We start from the raw sequence: 16,657 nt of genomic DNA, 5'->3' as shown, positions 1-16,657 counted from the left end.
TCTTATAGGGCACACCACAGAAAGCCTAATCAAAAACTGAACAAGTGGGAGCACACTGAAAGAAACTCCATAAGGCCAGCTAAATAACTTCCCCAACCCAAGAGGCAAGACCAGGTGAGATCGAGATAATGGTTCATACTGGACTCTTGGGAGGACTAATTATAGTCCTATTGATGAGCAAACCCACCGAAGGAGCATGCCCTAAGAATGACTATCCCACTTCCCTAACCCAAGAGGCAAGACCAGGTGAGATCGAGATAATGGTTCATACTGGACTCTTGGGAGGACTAATCATAGTCCCATTAATAAGCAAACATGCCAAAGGAACATGCTCTAGGGGCTACCATCTCATCTATGATGAAGAGAATCTGCAGTCCCTTATAAGAGTTCACACTCATGTGAGTCCCACGTGTTTTAATATAACCCAAGTATCTACTTGCCAAAAAAATGAAAAACAATATTGGATGGTAAAAATTGCTGCAACGTTTATGCAGCACCTAACTAGAGAGTGCCCTATAAGAGAATTGTTTTACCAAAAAAAAATTAGACAATCCAAAGGGAGTTGCAAATTTAATAAAAGAAAAGCCACTGAATGAAATTGATGAGCCCCTTAATAAAAACTTACCTATTGACTTATTTATTGTAATAAGCATCCTTGCCAGCTTCCTACTCCTTCCCTGCATATTCCCCTGTTTAATTCGAACTGCAACCATTCAAGCAAGCCCCAAACCTACTGAAATAAGACTAGAACCCCAAACTGAAGAACTGAATAAAGCCAAAAGAATATATAACCAATACCAGAAATTAAAAAAGATATACTCCCATGAATCAAAAAAAAAACTGCCAATTGATGCGGGCAAAGGCCCGATCAAAGAAATAGAGGGGGGACTGAAATGAATAAAATGTAAGAGATTCCCATTTTCTTACACAGTCTGCCATTTGTTAAAAAGTTGTACTGTTTCAAATATTATGCCAGTTGTAAACCGGTCTGTTAAGCTGTTTGTACCAAAGTTTGTACCCTCAAAAATCTCATTCCAAGTTGTATACCCCCTCTAAAACCCCGGGGTCCCCCCCTTCTGTCGGGCTAGGCTGTCGCCGTTCCCTGCCGGCTCCTCGAGCTGCCGGCCCCGCCTAATAGGAAAATCCAAGGACTTCCATGGTGCACCGCTCCAAAACCGAAGTACAGCTGCCGGCAAGCGGACCCAAAAGCCGCGACCCAGCACCAAATCCAGGTAAAAAGGGAGGCACTACAACACCGAGAAGACCCTCAGCTACCTAAAGACTGAATTCTGCTTCTGCCGCCTCGCCACGACCACAAAGGGACTGGGAAGAAGTGACACCCCTAGACCACACGAGCCCAGTTGGGTTGCCGGGAATTCCCGCGAGATCGGAGCCTCCCGACTCTGCTGCGGCGAGAGCAGAAGGTCCGACTGACACCTGATCCTCAGCGGCGACAGGAGCGAGGGCGGCGACAGGAGCAGCGGCGGCGCAGGCGACCCCTCGAGTTCCCCCTTTAAAGAGCTGACTAATAAAGGCTTTTCAAAGGAGCAGGTCTCCTGGCCCGTTTTTAACACATATGTCACTTCTGACCACCTTTGTTCCCGCCGGAGGAAAAGCATTAACTGTAATAGTATCTCATAGTCCAGTGTACCATTTGCTGGCCACTTCACTCCCTCATCAAGTTTATAGAGTGGCCACCACTGTGTACATAACTTAACCAGCTCCCTCCTGGTTTCTGTACCATCACAACCCACCAGCTCTTTCCAGTGTGTTAAAATGCACCCCAAAGGGCTTCCTCTGGGAATCTCTTTGCTTTCATTTGCTCCCATATTCAGGATCCTATTTTTCCCAATGCCTTTTGACACACAAAAAGGAAAAAAAGGGAAAGAAAAAAAGAACAGAGAAAAAAAATTTCCTCTTTTAAAAAAACCACTACACAATCAGCCAGGCACTTGACCCCAAATTGCTGGTTATTAATTGTTAAAAACGGGCCAGGAGACCTGCTCCTTTGAAAAGCCTTTATTAGTCAGCTCTTTAAAGGGGGAACTCGAGGGGTCGCCTGCGCCGTCGCTGCTCCTGTCGCCGCCCTCGCTCCTGTCGCCGCTGAGGATCAGGTGTCAGGCGAATCTGCTGCTCTCCCCGCAGCAGAGTCGGGGGTTCCGGTCTCGCGGGAATTCCCGGCAACCCAACTGGGCTCGTGTGGTCTAGGGGCGTCACTTCTTCCCAGTCTCTTTGTGGTCGTGGCGAGGCGGCAGAAGCAGAATTCAGTCTTTAGGTAGCTGAGGGTCTTCTCGGTGTTGTAGTGCCTCCCTTTTTACCTGGATTTGGTGCTGGGTCGCGGCTTTTGGGTCCGTTTGCCGGCAACTGTACTTCGGTTTTGGAGCGGTGCACCATGGAAGTCCTTGGATTTTCCTATTAGGCGGGGCCGGCAGTTCGAGGAGCCGGCAGGGAACGGCGACAGCCTAGCCCGACGGAAGGGGGGGGGGGACCCCGGGGTTTTAGAGGGGGTATACAACTTGGAATAAGATGTTTGAGGGTACAAACTTTGGTACAAACAGCTTAACAGACCGGTTTACAACTGGCATAATATTTGAAACAGTACAACTTTTTAACAAATGACAGACTGTGTAAGAAAATGGGAATCTCTTACATTTTATTCATATCATTAATCACTTATTAAACCGTGTCTTCTGTTATGCCTTGCCTTGGGTATATTACTACTAAAATAATTAAAATTAACAAATGTGAACTTTGCAGAGTACCAACCGAGTTCTCGCAGGAATCCAACAATTCCACTAAAATCCCGGCCACCTCGGCAGGCACTGGGCTTTCCGTTCTCTGCACACAATCAAAAGCTGCTAGACCGGGTTTCCCTTTTCTGTAGGGACCTGGCTTCAAACACCAACAGTTCTAGGCTCGCAAAAGAAACAGCCGGGGTCCCTTGCGCCCCTAAACACATTGAACCAAAAAAAATTCAACAAGGTCTCGCCAAAATTCCCACAGATTTCAGCCGGGACGTAGCACAGACCCTTCCGCAGGAAAGCGGGGGGGGACCTTGATCTTACACTGCTTTTCTGCTCCTCTGTGGTTGAGGATTAAGCCACCAGCACTTTAAGATACTACTACACACTGGCAACTGCAAACCTCACAAACAGATAAGAATATTTCTTTTTAACTAAAACATCCACTCGCCAAAACCTCTCCGCGTCTTACATAGAGCTAAGGGACGTGGCTTGAGGTTGCACAAGCCTAGATTCCTCTGCGGTTACCGGGGAAACAAATCACCCCCAATCACCGCGGCTGTGTCGGGCATTCACTTTGCAAAGGAAAACCCCTTACCCTTGCTTGGTTTTTTTTTTTTGTTTTTTTTTTTTTTTTTTGTTTGTTTGTTTTTACTTTTTTTTGCTTTTCTTTTAAACAATTTGTTCACCCACAGATGTTTTTCTACTAAACAACACACTGATTCAAATTACAGATACACTTCAATCACGACATAAACTTGCAAAACTTCCAAAAACACTCACAAAGGTTAGTAACACGCAGCAAAGTCACACAAACCAAAACGCGTACTACACAAGCTTTTACAAACCACAACACATACGGTACACAAATGATTCTTTTCCTCACCAAAACGCACACAATCACCAAACCACAGGACCACCACACAGACACCTTCGGCGCGGGACCACGACCCAAGACAGCACCTTCCGTGCCCCAAAACTCGGGCCGGCCTTTCAGATTATGGATCACCAAGGCGCACCTTTAAACTACAAGCCGAGATCGGAGCCACCACTGCTCCCCAAACCAACAAAACCTGCGGCCCTGGGGCCGCTGCTGCCCTCCCCTCTACGGGACGGAGCTTTACCAAAATCGGAGCCACCACTGCTCCTAAAACCAACAAAACCTACGGCCCTGATGCCGCTGCTGCCCTCCCCTCTACGGGAGGGAGCTTTAAATTACCAAAATCGGAGCCACCACTGCTCCCCAAACAACAAAACCTACGGCCCTGGGGCCGCTGCTGCCCTCCCCTCTACGGGAGGGAGCTTTAAATTACCAAAATCGGAGCCATCACTGCTCCCCAAACAACAAAACCTGCAGCCCTGGGGCCGCTGCTGCCCTCCCCTCTACGGGAGGGAGCTACAAGTTACCAGCTCTACCTGGAACACAACCAACCATTTACAAGACGCCGCGGAGTTTCCAAAACCCAGTCAGGCTTCTGCTTTGCATAAGACGTCTCTTATGACTTATAAGCCGCCTCTATTCCAAGGTACCTGTTCCCAATATTTTAAACATACCTTTTGTCGGTAGTTCCAGCAGGCTCTGGTCTTTCCCCGGGGGTGTCAGCGGGGCCGTGGGAGACCTCTTCCCAGGAAATTCTGGGCGGGCGCCCAGAGGGGTCCCAGACCCCGATGGCTCCCTCGGCCAGAGAGAGCAGTGTCCTGCCGCGGTCGCCAAAATGATTTGTTAAAAAAAATATGGATATTGATGTAATACCAATATCCAACTATGACGGACAAAGACTCTCTAACAGTTTGAAGCTAGAAAGTGTATGTTTATTACGACGCCGGGCAGCGTGCGGGATAGCTCCCAAATACACACGCGCAATTTACAGATGATCACAGGGTCTTTTTATGTACAAAAGTGTTGAATACCCAAAACACAAATGCATATTCATGACTCTGATCCATCCCATTCCTCGCTTTGTATGGTAATTAGCCAAAAAGCAATTAAGCATGCATAGTTTGTTCTTTGAAATGGGTCGGTGGTCCTTCTTATGGGGTGGGGTCTGAAAATGATGAAGTAAGATGTGTCTTCCTCGCTTTGCCTTTTTAACCTTTTAGTGTTGGTGACACCTGGATCCTGTTTTCTCAAGACTATCTGATTTATGATCACATTGTGTTCTTGGAGTCTATTGACAGGTCTCCTGATTTATCGGTTCCTTAAATCCGGCTTATGTTAAAAAAAGGAAGTTTACCTCAGCAATGTCTAGTTAGTAAAAGGGGAGTCTACGTGCTAAAGTCTTTTATTCTTCAAAATGTAAAGGGAAGTCTACGTCAGCAAGTCCACGTCTAATTCTTTAACTAAAGTCCTTAATTCTTTAAAATTAATATCTCAGCGATGCCCAGGAACGGAAAACACCCGGCCCGGGCCGTTTACCGCGGATGGCGGCGATGAGCGCGTTGCCGTCCTTGATCACCTCCTTGATGAACTTGTTGGTTTGCTCCAGTTCCTGCTCGTAGCACTTGAGGCGCTCGCGGAAGTCGGGGCTGTCCAGGTAGCAGTCGCTGAACTCCAGCGGCGGGTGCCCCATGGCCGCTGCTCGGCCCACCTCCGCCGCGCTGTGCCTACGGAGCGCTGCCGCCAGCACCCCGGGCACCCCGCGCCGCCGGCATCCCGCGGGCCCGCCCCGTCTGGCCGCTCCCGCGCCTCGGCCGAGGGACCCCCGCCCGCTCGCTTGCCTGCCGCGCTTCTGGCCACGCCGCTGGCGCTGGGAGGTGTAGTCCGGGATGAGCCGACCGGGTCCACCGCCCGCCCAGCCCGACCGGCCCGGTCCGCTCCGCACGATCCAGGCCGGGAGATACCGCCGCCCCGCTGACCGATTCCAGTGCGCCCCCTGCTTGCGGGGCGGTGCCGCCCGCACGCGTTGCCATGGACGCCGCGGCGGCGGCGCGTGACGCAACGGCGCACGGTGATGACGTCAAGATATCGTCACGTCGCCGGGGCGGTTAAGATGGCGGCGGCGGCGGAGGGGATCATGGCTGTGGGGGTTCTTGTGAGTGCGGCCGGGGGGCCCTGGGGAGAGCTGGCGGAGCCAGGAGGGGAACCGAGGAGGCCGGACTGCGGGCGGGCCGGGGGCGTTTGGGCTTCCCTCTCTCCCTGAGTCGGGCCAGGCAGTCGGTCAGGTGCCGGGCAAAAGCGGAGCGGGGTCTGGAGGCGCGGGCGGGCGGCGGCTCGTTCGAAGAGCGGAAACGGGGAAAGGGGCCGAGGACAGGGGCGAGGAAGGCGACAGGAAAAGAAGACGGGAAAGCTGAGAGGGTCAGGCGCAGGGCCGGGGAGCCGCCGGCCTCCCGCCGTGCCTTCCCTGCCTTCCCTGCCCTGCCTGCCCCAGTGTTTGGCGTAGAACCGGTCGGTCTGTGCCCTGTTTACCTTCACCTCTGGGCACCCCAGAGCCTTCCTCGCCCGCAGCGGAGAGGGCATCAGCCCGGTTAAGCTGGTTCCTGAGCAGCCTCGGTGTGTGCCTGGGCCGGCGGTGTCCATGATGGTCTCCGAGGCTGCAGGTACTCGGGGGGTGGTGTGGCTGTGCAGCCCTCATGCATCACCTCCCTTAAAACACAGCTTTTTACTTCTTTCAGTTACTGCTGCCGGAACAGAGCACAGAGGGCGGGTTCTGAGGGTGACAGGGGACAGGCTCACACACACCTGCTCAGCTCTTCAGGCCATGACCTGCTCACATCGGGCAGCAACAGCCTGGCTCTGCTGCAGAACCTTTTATTCATTGTATCCTTGAATTCTGAGCAGCTCTATCCCTCCCCAACCCATGTGAAGTGCACACGAGCATGTTCGTGTTTCTTCCTAAAGGTTTGTACCCATTCAGTTTCCAGGTCTGGCAGATGTGTCCATATCTCAGGATATTCCAGTGGAAGGGGAGATCACTGTCCCTGTGGGATCTCACTCTCCTGATGAGGATTACTCCACATTGGATGAGCCAGTCAAGGACACAATTGTGAGTCTGAGCCCATGGCTGGGGTAAAACTCATGTTTTCTGGTGTCTTTGACAGCTGTTGTGCAAAACCTGTGGTTTTGCACAGCTCTGCTCAACCTGTACTTCAGCAGGGATTGTTTTAGAACTCATCACGTAAAACAAATTCCTGTGGGTCAAAAAGGGTCTGAATTGTGGCCTGAAGTTTCTCTGTGGTCTTGAAATCAATGTGAGAGCAGAGTGGGAACTTGTGAGAAACTCTACTGACTGAAGATATTTTTCATTTATTTTCTTTTCCTAGAGGAGCAAACAAATTGTTGGTTACATTCTGGTGTTATTAAAAGATACAATATTGTAGTTGTTAAAGAAAAGGATGTGATGCTGTGGTTGTTAAAGAATGTAGGAAAAGTAGTCATTGTTTGTTGCGGAAGATGGTACAGAACTTGGGTTGGATCCTCTCCTGAGTTGCCATCCATGTTTCTTTACTTCTGTCTCTTTGCTTTAGCTAGGAGCTGTAATTTTTGTGAGGGGATAAATTAAAGCATTTTGTGTTTGTTTCAGATGAGGGACCTGAAGGCCGTTGGGAAGAAGTTTGTCCATGTCATGTATCCCAGGAAGAGCAGCGCGCTCCTCAGGGACTGTACGTGTCAGGGCCTTCCTGATCTCCAGAGGAGAGGCAGAATCCAGCAGGACAGGGATTCAGGAGTGCTGAACATCCTAAGCAGCAGAGTTGACAGTCAGGGTGTCACCAGGGCTCTATGACAGGGTGGCATGGGCCAGGATGGGTGGAACTGGGAGCTGTAGCAACTGGTGGATCTTGAATGAATTTTATTATAGATCATGGTGTAAGATGCTGAATAAGAAAATTGTAAAGCAGGGAGATGTGGAAAATGGCACCTTGGGAGTTGGGTAAGGGCCTCTGTCACTCCCAGGAAAGCGGAACTGAGATGGTTTTGTGACTTTTGTGATGTGTTTTCCCTTTCCCTGCAGGGGATCTGTGGGGCCCATTGGTGCTGTGTGTGTCTCTGGCTCTGTGAGTATTCTGGGGGAATTTGGGGTTTTGTAGCCCAGTGCGTGAGGGAAGAGGCATTAAAAATTACTAACTAATGCATTAAGATCAGTTTCATCTGATCCCTCTCTGTCCTGTGCAAGCACTGTTTGGTTGGGTTCTCTGATAAAATGTGTTTGTGACACTTCAAGCCCATTGGAACCTCCTGTCCCTAAATTTAGGATTTAAGGATGAACTCTTCCTTGTCCCCTGGCCTAGGAATGGTTTTATTGAAGGTGTCTCAAGTTGTCCCGATTCAGCTGTGGTGCCTGCATCCCATAGTTATTCCAAGGTTTCTTTGAGGCTGGTTTGTTCAATCACACACTACTCTGCTGCTTTGAGAGGTACCAAAACTTTGGTACTTTAATTTCCATCTCAGTCTGTTGTCCATGGCTTGATTCCCTTCTGAACGTTTTCACAGCCCTCAAAACAGGGAAACAAATGGACTGAAATCACCTCAGTTGAGCCACAACCATTTTCCTTTCCTCTGCAAATTGAGGATATAATGAAAATATAAAGTGAATGAAAAACTATGGGCCTGCAGCATAACTGGAGATCAGTGTTGGGACTCCTGCTCTGGCACCTATTCCAGTCTGGGAAAACTCCATCAATGCTGATGCCTCCATCTGTCTGTTCCCCACTGCAGCTGTTTCTCCCTGTTCCCCACTCCAGGATGCTGCAGGATGGCTCTGCAGACAGCAAGGATGACGGAGGGCCCCAGTTTGCTGAGGTCTTTGTCATCATCTGGTTTGGGGCCGTTGTCATCACACTCAACTCAAAACTTCTGGGAGGGACCATGTGAGTGCGGGTTTGTTCTGTGGCAGTTCATGCACTCCTGTGCATGAAGTTCTGCCCTGCCTGGCCTGACTGCTGTTTCCCTGTTGCTGTCTCCCTGTGCAGCTCCTTCTTCCAGAGCCTGTGTGTGCTGGGGTACTGCGTGATGCCCCTGACCGTGGCCATGCTGGTGTGCAGGCTGGTGCTGCTGGCAGGTGCGGGCACCGTCAGCTTCATCATCCGCCTCATCGTGGTGGGGACCATGTTCGCCTGGTCCACCTTGGGTGAGTCCCTCACCTGTGCCCTGTGCTTGGGGAGCTTGATCCATGTTCATTCCCTCAGGCAAAACCAAGGGATGCTCTAGTCTAAGGTGTCCCTGGGCTGCTGAAGGGCTGTAGAAATAGTTCTTCCAGTCCTTGAGCTAGCAGAGGTTCAGGCTCTGCCTCTGCTCCTGGTGATTTCCATGGTCATATGCAAATTGCCTTGGGCAGCAAGATGATGATTTAGTGTGAAACTCTGAGACTGTTTCGTGGTTTATTCTATGATTATATTATAAATACTATTAGAAAATGCTGATTTTATAGAGATGCATTTGTACAATTTCTCCTGTTCTTTATCTGTAAGTCTGGCTCTCATTGTACAGTGTTAATCAGCATTTATGGCCAGGCTGGTTGGGGCTTGGAGCAACCTGGGCTAGTGAAAGGTGTCCCTGGCTGTGGCAGGGGGTGTGTAACAGTGTGTCTTTTTCGGAGTGCAGCTACGGCCTTTCTAGATCCCAGTCAGCCTCTCCAGTAGAGAAACTGCTTGAGAAGAATTCAGACAGCAAATCAAGCTCACACATCCACACACGTTATCAGGCTAGCTCAGCAGAAGCAGAAGGCTCCCAGCCCCAGATCGATTTCCAGCAAGCATTTATTCCATGTGCTGAAGGTGAAATCCAGAGCCAAAGAGGGGGATCATGTGGTTTCTCTCAGTTGTATAGTGTCTCATGTTCGTGAGTGGTACAAGGGGGGCAGGACAGGGGGCAAGTGGCCATAGGGAAGACAGTAAACTGGACATCAGGCCCCATAGCCAATGGGGAAACAGGGAATGGGGATACCATGGAGGAGGTGATGGATTTGCAAAGCCCAAAGAGAAGATTGCACAATGTTTGCAAGGAGCCATGAGGGAGAAGCCTTTTGTTACACCTGCAAGGGGTAATCTTTGCATTTCCAGGGCAAGGCAGTAGGACATTCCTTTAAGAGCACAAGGGACTCCATGTGGATGGATCTGGATATCCCTTCGAAGCCAAACTATGCTGTGATTCCATGATTCCATGACTTGTCATTCTGTATGATAAAGGAAGTTGCTGGTGATTACAGCCCGTTGGTTTGAGCAGTGGTTTCTTTTTCAACAGAATTGCAGTGCAGATCCTCACTGCAGTTTGCTCTATGCAGTGGGGGTTGTGAGGGTTCTGCTGCTCCTGCTCCACATGTTTTGTGTCTCTGCAGCATCCACGGCATTCCTGGCGAACAGCCAGCCCCCCAACCGCAAGGCACTCGTCATGTACCCCATCTTCCTCTTCTACTTCGTCATCAGCTGGATGATCCTGACCTTTACTTCCCAGTGAGCACTATCCTGAGGGACTGGTACACAGACTGGACTTTTTCATGGATGCTGCATTGAATCCTTGGCTTTATCTCTTTCTAATTTATATATAGGGATATTGTAAAAAGGCAGGTTGTGGGATAAACCCAGAGAGATGCAAAAAGTGCTCATTTGTGTGTCCCTCTGTGAAAGATACTGAGGTCCAGCTTCTGAGGGGTTTATTTAGCCCTGTTCTGTACCAGTGTTAAATAAACAATGCCCACTGGGACAGGGATTGTTCCATCTGAAGAGAGAGTGGGAAATCCTGGATTTTCAAGCTGTTGGGAGATGTAGTTTGCACAACTTGGCAGATTTCCTGCCTGTGCTTGGATTCCCAATGAAGATAAAAAAAGCCTTATCAAACCATAGAACTTCACTGCAATGATGAGTGGAAAGAGATATGTCTGACTTCTTTTCATTCCCTTGTAGAGTGGTGGGATGCACACCCAGGGCATTGAGGGACTGGGGCTTTCCCAGGAAAGGAGAGTTCAGTCAAAACTCAGTTGAGTCCCTTTGCAGGGAATTGGAGCTGGTGGCAGGGAGTTGCTTTTGCCCATATCCATGTATTTTGTGTGTCCATCCCTTCATGTGGCAGGAAAGAGGGTTCCAGCTTGGTTCCTTCAGCACTGCAGCTGTGAGGGGACTGAGCTCACTGCAAGTTACAGACCTGTGACCACAGGGAACAAAGCTCAAAGTCCTGCAGAAATGCTGAGACTGCTTTGTAGCAGGGGACTGGGCTCTCACTCTGCATTTGGGAAGTGAAAATTTCTTGGAAAGTACCATGAATGTATGATAAAAACAAGGGATTCTGTGCAAAAAGTTGAGGTTTTGCTGCACAGGCTGTTTGAGTCTGAAAAACCATACCAGGGCTTGGGCCCCAAAGTGTTAAAAACAGCTTGAAGGAAGGATAGTAAATGGTACTAGAGATGTTGGTTGCTCTGAAGCAGGATATGAATTCTGCTCTCACCTGCCTCTGTGTGACTGTTCCTTTGGTTGTTCATGGGGACAGCAAAGAAATGTGTGCAAATGTGCATTTTATTCCCTTGTACTTCCCATGAGATGTCAGACACTCTTCTGTGGATTGTTTTGTGGGGTTTTAATTTTGCTTAATACTTTAAGGAAAGGGAGAGGGCTCCTCCAATCACTGCAGGTTCATCATGTACCTCTCCTGGGTACAGGTGTGCAAGAGTCAGGTGTCTTTTGGCACAGACACTGGGAGCTGGGACTTGCTTTTGGAAACTACAGAAACGATTCCTGTTGTCTGTTGTTCTCAGTCAGCAATCCATGAAATATCTGGGGTGAAAAAGCTCCTGTAAAATGTCCTTTTTCCTACATTTGTGCAGATAGACTGAAACTGAGGTCTGTGCATTCTGCTGAGGTGTGAATGTGCCTAATTTCTAGTTATATGTGCAAGAGCAATCTGTGCTGTAAACACTGGTGATGGGTGGGAGTTGGGATGGAAATTGCTGAATTTCAGATTAAAAGTGCATTTTTGCATTTGTGGATAACAAGCTACTATGTGGCAGAGCCTGGCTGTGGCACCAAGGGTCTGGAGGGGAGCTGTGGTGGTTTGTAGACATGGGAACCATGTAAAGGGGAATTTTAAAGCTTCCATTAAATTATTGCTGGTATGGAATGTGTTTTTTATTTAAAGTGTGCAGTTTTTATTTCCTTTAAATGTTAGTTCAGCTTTTTGAAGCTGAAAAGAAGTGTTCAAGGGAAGTGGATGGTAAAGCTGTTGATGGCTATGGTGGGATTCCTTGTGCCAAATCTTTCTGTCCTACAAGAATTTAACCATACTTTCAAAGAAATCCTTGGATTCTCTCTGGGTCTTGTGACTTGAGCTGTTCTATCTGAAGGATAATTGGAGTAGCATGTAATTGTTCCAGTAATATTTTGAAATTTTTTACATGACTTCAGAAAGTCAAAAAGCCCAAACTGGGCTCAAACCAAACTGGTTTCCTCAGCCACTCCTGGAGGTCCTGAAGGGCCCCTGCTGTGACAGAACCAGTAGTCCCTTGGTGAGAGGGTGGTCCCAAAACCAATGGGACATGGGCACATTAAACACAACCAAACCATTTTGGTTCAGGGAAACAAAATGCCTCAAGCTTGTTTGATATTTGCAGATGCCTTGAATTAATGTAGCTGATTAATAGTCCCTTAGAGTGCTGGTGTCACATGCGAGTGCTGAGTGCTCCCTGAATGTCCCTCATCCTGTCCAGCCAGGTGTGCAGCACATCCCTCCCAAGGGCCCTGCAGGGGAGTGATCCCTGTCACCACAACAGAGAAGTTTAATTTGTGCTGGAAATGTCTGTGGTAAGAATTGTAGTGCTTTCCCAGGGGAAAGGCCTTTCCTTCTTATTTAAAGCTGCTGGGGATGGGCAGCAAGGAGAAGCAGCTGTGTTGCCTATAATGGAGTGTTTGAACTGCTCTGCAGAGAAATTGCTGATGTTCCAATGCACAAACTAGGCTTTCTTTTCTACTAGGATTTTTTAAATACTGTTTATCAGCAGTTGTTGTGTATGTTTGATTTTGATCTATTTAATACCAGTAAAAAGGAAAATAATTTATTTGTTTTAACTTGAAGAATTCAAACAGGTGGAAAGTCACGTGGGCAATGTGACATGTGGCTGGAAGCTCTGTGCTCTCTGTTCCTGTGGCACCTGCAGTACCAGGAGCTCCCCTGGCCTGGCTGGGGCAGGAGGGGGTAAGCTCCCCAGTCCCTACCCTCGTGTTCCCTGGCCCCACATGGAGAGTAGGACACGTGGGCCACACATGCCAGAGCCCCTGAGGCTGAGCCGGGACATTGCCCTGCCCAGACTCGGATCCTGCTGGTGCTCACAGACTGCTTGTGGAAGGAGCAGTGGTGCTGGTGTACCCCAAAATCGGGGTTCCAGTGGCTTCAGGGTCGGGAGGTCTCAGGAGCCATCCAAGGGACCTGCATGTGCCTCAGCGGTGCTGGCCAGGCATCACTGGGGGCTGAACGAGGTGGGGGCAATGGGGGAGCAGAAACCTGGTAGGAAAGGGCCCGATGGGTGAATGGATATTAAGGCCCATCCCTGACTGGCTAATGAACCAATGGCTATTAAACCCATTCCTGAACCATACTAGGATCTGAGGCAGTGGCTAGGAAGGAGTTTGTCCATGCTCTCGCACTGTACTGCGGGCTGACTGAGGACATCCATGACACGACCCTGGGGAGCCTTGGCCCGGAGCTGGTGGCAGCAGGGACACATTGCCCCTGTGCCGAGCATGGGCTGCGGTGCTGGGGAAAGCCACCGTGACCCAGTGGTCACCAGAGGGCGGCAGGACCGCGCCGTCCCTGGCATCCTTTTGCAGCTTAGTTGTCACCTCCCTGTGGTTCCCGGCGCCCCCAGGACCTCTGGGGAGCACAGCCGGGGGTGTTCGGTCCCACAGCCAGGACCGTGCTCGCAGGCAGCCCTGGGAGGTGAGGTGTGAGCTGCCAGGCTCAGCCACCACCACCAGCCACCAGCTCGGGCTGTGGTGCCTCACCTGGCCCTGCTGCGGGGTTTCTGCCTGCTCAGGGCAAGAAGACACTTTCATTCAACAAGGGGTATTAAAAAAATAAAAATAAATAAATAAAGACAATTTACCATTCCTGGAAATTAACTGTTCCACTCAAAAGAGGTGTTCCCAAGTACAGCTCTGGACTTTGTAGTTACACTTTGTTTGGATAAAGCTCAAATTTAGCATTTTTGTCCCCCAAGCAAATCTTTTAAGGCAAATATTCTGCATGGTGAATTCTACCCTAGGGCAAACGAATGGGGCAGGTGACAGTGGAACGAAGGACTTTCCCAGTAAAATCAGGAAGTAACCCTTCAGTGCAGCTGTTGACAGCTGGGACTGTGAATCTGATTCCTGACCTTTGGCTTTCCTGGCAGGGAAACCAGGTGACATGGCTGCAAGAGCTGGAAGTCAGGCTGGAGGCTGCTGAATCTCCGCGTTGCAGGTACTTAATGCAAGGGCAGTGATGGGTGGGATGGGACAGGCTGTGTCCAGCACGGAGGGTTCCTCAGTGGAGATGTCAGGGAGAGTGTCACTGAGGGCAGGTGTGACAGCCCAGCAGCAGGGGCAGCTGCTGGGACAGACACAAGGGTCGCTGCATTGCTCTGCTGTCACCTTGTCAGGGGGCAATGCCTGTGCTGGAAGGCTCAGGGTCTCTGGGAGACAAGAGTGAAGGTTTGCTCTATTTATTCTGAATCCTAGTTGGAATAAAAACCAGTAAGTGCACTTCCTGATGCAGGAAGGATGAGTTTGGTGTTTCTGTCCCAGTTACCCTCCCTGAACCTCGTCCCCTCTGCCCACGTTTCAGGGAAGGGAACAGGGCAAGTTTTCTGGAGTGCCACGGCTTCCCCATGCCTGGTACCTCGTCATATCTGCGTTTGGAGCTCTCTGTCTGAGCAGCTGCTGTTTGTGCTGCTGATGGAAGCAAGGGAGCATCATCAGAGACTTGGGGATAGTGGGGTACATGGGCAGGCAGGGTCCTGCCACCTGGGCCCTCTGTTCTTCCCTGCTGTACTTGGGTGGGACAAGATAGAGTGATTCCCTGCCTTAGCCAAACTTCCCCTGCCTGTGCAGAAGTCTTGGTCCCAGCTCCTCCCAGGAGCCTGAAACGCACCTCAGACAGCACCTGAAATCCAGTCCAACGAGCCCCCTCCAAACCCCAGCTCTTCCCCCAGTGCTGCATTGCCAGCAGTGAAAAGGGCACAATGTGAAGCACACCATCCTCTGAAAGTATAGAGTTTGGTATTTTAAGAGAGAAATGAAGAATACAAACCCAGCTGGTCGAGTTGTAACTGTGGGTCTGCATGCTCTGGTGAGGAGAGCATGAAGGTTCCAAGAGTAAGAACCATAATACCCCTTTCTTGTTGCTGTTAGGGACACGAAAGAACAAAGCAGGCAGCAGAAAGGTCAAGCAGGAAAGCTCTCTATTTCTCTGACTCCAACTTATATACCTTTGACAAGCAGGCCAAAGATTGGCTACACAGGTAGCCACCTCTTCGACCTCATTGGTGAACATCACCATCAATCATCCTTCTCCTCCCAGAGGAGAAGTATGTGAACAAAGAGATAAATTCTGAAAATATACATAGTTTACTTGAAGCTGCATGAGAACAAATGCAAATAGTGAAAAGCAGGCAAACTTGAGGCAACACTTTCTAATCAAATGGAATGGAAAGGAAAATGGGGAAAAGCAAAATAAATGTAGTCTCCTGACTGGTTCTTGCTAATGAGTTATGGTTTTGCATTGCCAGCTTTGCCAGTGGCGGCGAGGGTTCCATCCACAGATGATAGAACCAAGGAGCGCTGAGCACCAGACAAAGCCACCGGTGTCTCCAGACAGGCAGGATGAGCCCCCAACCTCACGCTCTTCCTCATCAGCTGAAGATGAGGAAGGTGCCTATGGCTTCCTCTGTCTCAGGAGCAGCATGTGCAGTCCTGAGGATGAGCCTGGTTATGAGCTGATCCATGACAAATCCTTGCTGTCCCTCTGGGGATCTTTTCCCAGAAGAACCAGGAGGCACTGATCAAGATTTACCAGCCTCCCAAAGGGACCTGCAGGACACAGTGGCAATACTACAGGCCACAATAATTTTTTCAGCAGCAGTGAAGCATTGGCCTTTAATGAACATTCCCAGACAAAGCCTGGGCACATGCTCAGACACAAGTAAACAGATCAGGTGTGGCTGCTCAGGGCAGACCTGGGGAGAGCCCACTATGCCCTAGACTGGGAGGAAGATGAGGTTAATGCCTTCTCTGTGTCTCCTGGGGAAGTAAAGACATGCCCTGGGCATCTGGTAAGCATTTCTCATGGTGGCTGTGGGTGCCTGTTCCCTGTGCTCCATTCCCTGCTCCCTAGAGGTTCCCTGTAGTTGAAATGAACAAAATGTAAGAAACTCTCATTTTTGACACAGTCTGTCATCTGTTAAGATAGTTATGCTGTTTGTACCAAAATTTGTACCCTCAAAACCTTATTCCAAGTTGTACACCCCCCCTAAAACCCCGGGTTCCCTTCACCTTCCTTAGGGCTAGGCTGTCGCAGTTCCCCGCCGGCTCCTTGAACTGCCGGCCTCGCCTAATAGGAAAATCCAAAGACTTCCATGGTGCTCCGCTCCAAACGGAAGTGCAGTTGCTGGCAAAAGGACCCAAAAGCCGTGACCCAGCACAAAATCCAGATAAAACGGAGACACTACAACACCAAGAAGACCCTCAGCTACCTAGTGACTGAATTCTGCTTCTGCCGCCTCGCCATGACCAGAAAAAGACTGAGCAAAGGTGACACCCCTAGACCACACGAGCCCAGTTGAGTTCCTGGGGATTCCCACGAGGCTGGAACTCCCGACTCTGCGGCGAGAGCAGCAGATTCGACTGGCACCTCCTCCTCAGCAGCGGCCCGAGCGGGAGCGGTGACGGGAGCAGCGACGGCGCAGGCGAACCCTCGAGTTCCCCCTTGAAAGAGCTGACTAATAAAGGCCTTTCAAAGGAGC

At 50.0% G+C, this 16,657-nt stretch overlaps 1 protein-coding gene across 1 annotated transcript; it reads left to right on the top strand.

The window, feature by feature from the left end:
- Positions 1–5,692: 5,692 nt before the first annotated feature.
- On the top strand, positions 5,693–12,718 carry LOC136373381 (protein YIPF6-like). Its single transcript, XM_066338289.1, has 7 exons — positions 5,693–5,773; positions 6,596–6,724; positions 7,262–7,340; positions 7,691–7,733; positions 8,421–8,546; positions 8,649–8,806; positions 10,013–12,718. The coding sequence occupies exons 1-7, from the start codon at positions 5,693–5,695 to the stop codon at positions 10,129–10,131; spliced, it is 735 nt and encodes a 244-aa protein (XP_066194386.1). The 3' UTR covers positions 10,132–12,718.
- The last annotated feature ends 3,939 nt before the right edge of the window (positions 12,719–16,657 follow it).

The sequence above is a fragment of the Sylvia atricapilla genome, chromosome W, assembly GCF_009819655.1.
Source record: "Sylvia atricapilla isolate bSylAtr1 chromosome W, bSylAtr1.pri, whole genome shotgun sequence".
Taxonomy (NCBI): domain Eukaryota; kingdom Metazoa; phylum Chordata; class Aves; order Passeriformes; family Sylviidae; genus Sylvia; species Sylvia atricapilla.
The sequence above is the reverse complement of the archived record's forward strand: the minus strand, read 5'-3'. Positions and strand labels throughout refer to the sequence as shown.